Below are 7,320 nucleotides of genomic sequence, written 5' to 3'. Positions count from 1 at the left end.
TATATATTAGTGAAATCACTGGATACTTATGCAATACTAAGTATTAACACTCTTCACACAAAGAAATACATAAGACAATAAATTCTTAATAACGAGTAAATACTCGAAATACACAGCACTCACTTAATACAGAGTAAACACTTCATAATGCTAAGTCACGTACATATAAGAAAAATACAAGAGAATCAATACTTTACCCATACTATTAATATAACTTTTTCACTTTACATCCTTTCGTAATATTAGTTAGTATAATTCACAACTTGTCAATACAATTCCAGGAGACACACTGGTACGTACGAGACTAAGTAGCCAAGTAAACTTTTAAAGGATCAAAACATCAGAACTTTACTCTTTTTAGAAAACAAGGAGGAAAAATACAATAACATTACACTCCCCAATCAAACCTACACTGCCATCTATTGGATGACCCTCGCATCTGATACGAAAACAAATACAAATAAGTCAAGTTATAGCATCCCTCCCTCTTTAAAATCATCATTATAACCAATGAGGATAAACAAAAATTACAATTCATAATATAACAAAGACAAATTCTTACAATTTTACATAACAGGATGCCTGGATAAAAAATCTGCACGCAAATTATCCTTTCCCTTGATGTGATTCACATGTAGATCATAGTCTTGCAAGGATAACCACCATCTCATTAGTCTCTTATTCTTAGTCTTCATTTTCTGCAAGAACGTAAGTGGCTGATGATCAGTATATACTTCAATAGTGTATGGGGACGAATGAAGATAAGTATCAAACTTCTCCAAAGCCAAAAGTAGGCTAAGAGCTTCCTTTTCTATTGTAGAGTAGTTAAGCTGATGGGGTTTAAACTTTTGCGAGCTGTACATCACTGGATGTAGTAAGAAGTCTTTGCTTCTCTGCAGAAGAACTGCTCCTACTCCAATCTCACTGGCATCTACTTCGAGGATAAACGGACTTCCAAAATCAGGAGATTTGAGAACTGGGCTTGAGATTAACAAAGTCTTAGCCTTGTCGAATGCCTCCTGGTACTCTGAGGTCCACTGGAACTTTTTCTTGCTGCTTGTCAGATCAGTCAGTGGAAAGACAAGTTCCGAAAAATTCTTACAGAATCTTCTGTAATACCCGACCATCCCTAAGAAGCGTTGAACTTCCTTCCGACAGGTAGGTTCCTTCACAGTTAAGATGGCATTCACCTTGGCATTAACGGGTGCGACTTCTCCACTCCCGACAACATATCCAAGATACTGAATTCGGGCATAACCAAAGTCACTCTTCGCCAAATTCAGTGTGAGGTTTGTGGCTTCCAACCGAGCGAATACCTTCCTTAACGTCTCTAGGTGGCTATCCCAAGTATCTGTAAAAACAATAATGTCGTCCAAATATACTGCAACATTGGATAAATCCTTCAAAACATCATTCATGAGCCTTTGAAATATAGCTGTAGCATTCTTTAATCCAAAAGGTAACACCTTGTATTGAAAAAGTCCACTAGGTGTTACAAACGCAGTTATGGGTTTTGTGGATTCTGACAATGGTAGTTGATAGTAACCTTTAAGAAGATCTATACGAGATATAAATTTTGATGAGCTTACCAAGTCAATAAGATCGTCAATTCTGGGTAACGGATAGCAGTCAGAAACAGTAAGTTGGTTTACCTGACGATAATCTGTGCATAACCGACATGTACCATCTGGTTTTCCTACTAGTACACATGGAGATGACCATGGACTATGGCTGACTTCGGCCAAACCATGTTCTAGCAAGAAATCTACCTCTTTTTTCATGATGGTCTTCTTGTATGGAGATACTCGATACGGAGCGCTCTTAACTGGAACTGAGCCGATCTTAAGCTGCATCTCAACTTCCACAAGACTTGTTTGTGTTGGTATGTCTCCACAAATCGCTGGGAAAGATTCCAACAACCTTTCTATATCCTGCAATTGAAGAGAGGGTAAATGATGCAATTTAGATTTCAGATGGTTGATATTGTCAGAATTGGATAATCGAACATCTGTTTTTATAAGATGGTCATCAGATACTTGATCAGAAGACTTGTCAACAAGAACCAAGCTAGCAACGGCAATACTTTCTTCAGTTTTCTCCTTAGTAGAATAAAGTTTTAATCTGTTTATATGTACTTTTTTCCGATCTCTCCTTTTACCTGGAGTAGATATTTCATATACATTCTGATTCTTACTCATCACAGTAAATGGTCCTTCATATCTGCTTTCAAAAGTTTTCTTCATAGGAGTTAACATTAAAACTCTATTTCCAACTTTAAATTCTCTCTTCTCTGCTTTACTATCAAAGTTTTTCTTCATGGAATGCTGGGCTTTAAACAAATGTTGATGGGCGAACTTACGTGAATACTCAAGCTTTTCTCTTAAATTCGTTGCATATTCTCCCAAACTGACATCTTCACTATAGTCTAACCAAGTGTCATACAATACTTTAAGTGGTCCTCTAATTTGTCTTCCATAAAGTAATTCGGCAGGAGAAGATCCAAGACTTTCCTGATGTGCATTCCTCACGGCATATAAAACAAATGGCAATCCTTCCTCCCAGTCTTTACCAGTTTCTTCACAAAACTTAGTCAATCCTTCTTTCAGCGTCTGGTGAAATCTTTCAAGACAACCTTGACTTTGAGGATGATATACTGTGGACATAGAATGTTTAATACCCATTACTTTCATTACTTCCTGAAATAATGTAGACGTAAAATTAGTTCCACGATCGGTCTGTACAATCCTAGGTATTCCATATTGGGTGAAAATCTTAACTAGATGAGGAATTAATGTTTTAGCAGAAATATTACGCAGAGGTACAGCATCTGGATACCTTATGCTACTGCACATAACAGTCATCAAATACTGGTTTTTGTTTTTAGACTTAGGCAATGGACCAACACAATCCAAAATTACTTTCTCAAATGGAACACTACATACAATCTGTGGAGATAAAGGTACTGGTTTTATAGGCTGATTAGGTTTACCTACTTTTTGACAAGTATCACAAACTTTACAAAATTTCTTTACATCTTCTCTTATTCCAGGCCAATAAAAATATTGCAGAATATTGAGAGTGGTCTTCTTCACTCCAAGATGGGCAGATGTATTCACATGGGCAATCCGGATTATTTCTTCTCTCAATCCTAAAGGTACAACTAATTGGTACTTCACATCCCATGAAGCATTAGCAGGAGTAGATAGTGCTCTGTACTTTCTCATCAGTATTCCTGTCTTTAAATAATAGCAAGTCGCTTCTGTAGCGATTTCACTCTCTGAAACAGCTTCATTAAACATTTGTTGTAAAGAATAATCATTAGCTTGAGCATCTCTAATATCAAATTCTCTCATTTCAAACAGATTATGAAACTCTGAATCCAAAATGTTACAATCTAGTAAAGAAGATTCACGAACCTCCTCCGTAGTATTGTCTAGCTTACAGTCCTTTTCATTGTTGACTTTTTCTACCTTGTCTTCTATCAGAGGAGAGTTTCTCTGCTCTAGCTCCTCTACTACATCACCTGCTGCAACATCAACAGCATCCGTACAAATCAAATTCCTTGCAGTATCCAAAATCCTCAGGCTGTGTTCAACGACACATGACTGAAACATGGCATTCTCTTCTAGTTCCTTCACTGGATTTTCAATCAGAGGAGTATCCACAACAACAGGATCTGGAATCACTCTGGAACCAGCGATATCATTTCCTAATAGAAAATCAATGTTAGGTATAGGTAATGAGTCAACAACTCCTACAACAGTATTCCCTGTATACAAATTACAATCCACATGCAACTTTGCTCTGGGTACTGTAGTCAATCCGCCAATGCTCTTCAGAATTACACTATCTTGAGTCATACAATTCTCTATACCAGGAACTGCATCTCTGACCACCAAGCTGTGCGACGAACCCGTATCTCGTACTATCCTGACAGAGATTCCATTGGCACTTTCATCTGGAACACAAAGTTTTCCTTTAAAACAGAAAGGTTTAAATTCTCTCTAACCACAGGAGACTTTTCTTTACCATACCTACACATTCTCGGGAGAGAACAAGCTACACTCCCTGTCTTTTCTTTGTTTTTAAGCCATCCAGGACAATTTCTACGAATATGTCCAACCTCACCACAAAAATAACATTTCACAACCGTACTATTATTACTTCCAGCATTGTTCTTCCCTTGACCTTTATATTTACTCCGGCCAGGACTATTATGTGGTGAATTCTGCAGTGATTTGCAAGGTGATGTATGTGGTGATCTCCTGGAATTGTTTCCCCTTTTAAATGGCTTTAACAGACCAAAATTCTCAGCCAGTGTAGTAGCTCTCTGCAAAGTTGTAACTTCTCTTTCAAACAAATATCACTGTACATCAACAGGAATTCCTCTTAAAAATTGTTCAAGTAACATTAACTCTCTGTACTCTTCCATGCACGTGACTCCAGCTGCTTTAATCCACTTATCATGAAGTTTAACAATACTATGAGTATACTCTACATATGATTGTCTATCACATTTACGAAACCTTCTAAATCGCAAACGATAATACTCAGGAGTAAGTTCATATATTTTAAGTATATTATCCTTGATAAAATCATAATCCTTGCACTCACTAGCATTCAAAGCTAGAAAAGCAGACCTAGCTTTTCCTACCAAAGCAGGTTGAATAATCACAGGCCAGACCTCCTTAGGCCAACTTAAACTTTGAGCTAACTTCTCAAAAGTGAAAAAATTCATCAGGTTCTGACTCATCAAATTTAGGTACAATCTTAGTAAACTTACTTACATCAGGTATACTCTCGTCAATAAGAGAAATTTTACCTTTACTTCCACTCTTGAGGGCTTCTAACTTTAACTGATACTCTCTTTTTTCTCTATCTAACCTGTCTTGACGCTCAATTTCTTCCCTTTTTAATCTGTCCTGCCTTTCTCTTTCTTCTCTTTTTTCTCTATCTAACCTGTCTTGACGTTCAATTTCTTCCCTTTTTAATCTGTCTTGCCTTTCCCTTTCCTCTCTTTCTCTTGCATACTGAATTTCTAATCTTTTTACCTCTAAGGCTGAACTACCTTCATCACATAAATCAAAGGCCTCTTCCGAGAGAACTCCATCATCGACTAACTTCGATATTACGTTACTCTTAATCTGAGATTTACGCCAGGCTTTCTTTATGTCTTTAGCAAACTCGTAGTGACTAGCGATCTCTAACCAATCATCCTTTCGCATCCGGTGCGAGCTCAAATATCCACTCGTAGGATTTTCAACAAACTCACTAATGTTAAAGGACTCCATAATTATCAACTTAATATACTAATTATCACTTGATAAACTGCACAACAAGAAATTAATTTGAAAATAGAAAAACCAATACGTCAATACGCATATTACAAATCTTGCACAATATCAATCATTACAAACAATTACCGAGGGCAAACAAATGAATATCCCGGACAGGCCCCACTTGTTACGCTCTGCTTCTAATACTCTTAAATTATTAGTTAGAGAAACGTAAATATTTAGATTACCCAAGGCAATTATTCAAACACTGATCAAATTAATAAAAATATTATTTAATATTTAATTTAGTATTACTGAAAAATCAAATAAATATATATATATTAGTGAAATCACTGGATACTTATGCAATACTAAGTATTAACACTCTTCACACAAAGAAATACATAAGACAATAAATTCTTAATAACGAGTAAATACTCGAAATACACAGCACTCACTTAATACAGAGTAAACACTTCATAATGCTAAGTCACGTACATATAAGAAAAATACAAGAGAATCAATACTTTACCCATACTATTAATATAACTTTTTCACTTTACATCCTTTCGTAATATTAGTTAGTATAATTCACAACTTGTCAATACAATTCCAGGAGACACACTGGTACGTACGAGACTAAGTAGCCAAGTAAACTTTTAAAGGATCAAAACATCAGAACTTTACTCTTTTTAGAAAACAAGGAGGAAAAATACAATAACATTACACTCCCCAATCAAACCTACACTGCCATCTATTGGATGACCCTCGCATCTCATACGAAAACAAATACAAATAAGTCATGTATTGTTCTTAAATGCGACATTAACACTAAAATTTTAAGAAGATGAGGGATATCTTTCATACTATTATTATAAGGCAGTTGGCAAGCAAATTTTTTTGTGTTGTAAGGTTCTTTCTGGTTTTGATACATAGTCTTTTTGCCACTTCAAATGCACTGTTTAATACACTATCAGGATATTTCAATTTTTGCCTGCATTCCTAATCTTATCTATTTCATCATCAATATATTCAGGCTACATACCCATAATGCTCTTAAAAACATAGATGAAAACACTGACTTTTTTAACCTTATTGCTTTGTCCAGAATAGAAATGTGCATAGGAAGAAATATTAGTGGGTTTTCTATACACACTATATTTAAACCCGACACTATTTCTTTCGTATGAAGACATCCAGAAACGGTAAGCACCCATCATTTTCCATTTCCATCGTGAATTTAATTGATGGTACTAATTGATTTAACTTAGCAAAAGTTTTTTTTTTTTTGGTTTCCTGGCCATACACAAATTATGTCGTCAACATACCTAAACCATGTTACATTTGGTTTTATGTTGTTTAATATCTTCTTTTCAAAAATTCCATATATAAGTTACTTTAACACTGGGGATAGAGGGTTTCCCATTGCCATACCAAAATTTTGTGAGTAAAATTTACCATTAAATTCAAATTTACAATCTTTTACACATAATTTAATCAGTTCAATTAAAGTACTTTTGGAAAATGGGATATCCAGCTGTGTGTTCTCTAACAATTCAGATAAAAACGCCATCAGATCATCTATAGGCACCTTTGTGAATAGTGATACAACATCAAAACTTACAAGCCTGGATTCACTATTAATCTCTACACTATTTATTTATTTATCAGGTCCACATTATTCTTGATATTTGCATTTGAGATGGTACCTACTAATGGGTTGAGAATATCTACTAAGTACTTCTGCTAGTTTGTATGATGTTTGGAACCAATTGAACTGATAATTGGCCTGGCAGGAAAGTTTGCTTTGTGAGTTTTATTGTACCATACATGTATGGTGTAGCGATGGAGAGGTCACACACAACTTCTTTATAAGACTTTCGTTACCTTTTAACAGGTTTTTCACTTTCTTATTGAAACCACTATTCACATTGTCTATCGGGTTTTATTTAATTCTTTATATGTGTTATCATCACCTAAAAGATTTTACATTTTTTCTATATATTCACTTTTATTTAAAATTACAAGGGCGCCTGATTTATCT

At 35.3% G+C, this 7,320-nt stretch overlaps 1 protein-coding gene across 1 annotated transcript; it reads right to left on the bottom strand.

Moving 5' to 3' along the window:
• Positions 1-566: 566 nt before the first annotated feature.
• On the bottom strand, positions 567-5,225 carry LOC136842013 (uncharacterized). Its single transcript, XM_067109413.1, has 2 exons — positions 4,784-5,225; positions 567-3,958 (listed from the first exon to the last, which is right to left on the bottom strand). Exons 1-2 carry the CDS (start codon positions 5,223-5,225, stop codon positions 567-569), a joined length of 3,834 nt encoding a protein of 1,277 aa, XP_066965514.1.
• Positions 5,226-7,320: the final 2,095 nt, after the last annotated feature.

The sequence above is a fragment of the Macrobrachium rosenbergii genome, chromosome 9 (assembly GCF_040412425.1).
Source record: "Macrobrachium rosenbergii isolate ZJJX-2024 chromosome 9, ASM4041242v1, whole genome shotgun sequence".
Classification (NCBI taxonomy): Eukaryota; Metazoa; Arthropoda; class Malacostraca; order Decapoda; family Palaemonidae; genus Macrobrachium; species Macrobrachium rosenbergii.
The sequence above is the reverse complement of the archived record's forward strand: the minus strand, read 5'-3'. Positions and strand labels throughout refer to the sequence as shown.

Excerpts from the sequence above, each read along its gene's own strand:
- LOC136842013 (XM_067109413.1), bottom strand. The coding sequence starts at position 5,225 with ATGCGAAAGGATGATTGGTTAGAGATCGCTAGTCACTACGAGTTTGCT. Across the intron at positions 3,959-4,783 it reads CGAGAGTATACCTGATGTAA|ATGAAAGTGCCAATGGAATC; the intron begins GTAAGTTTACTA and ends TTTGTGTTCCAG.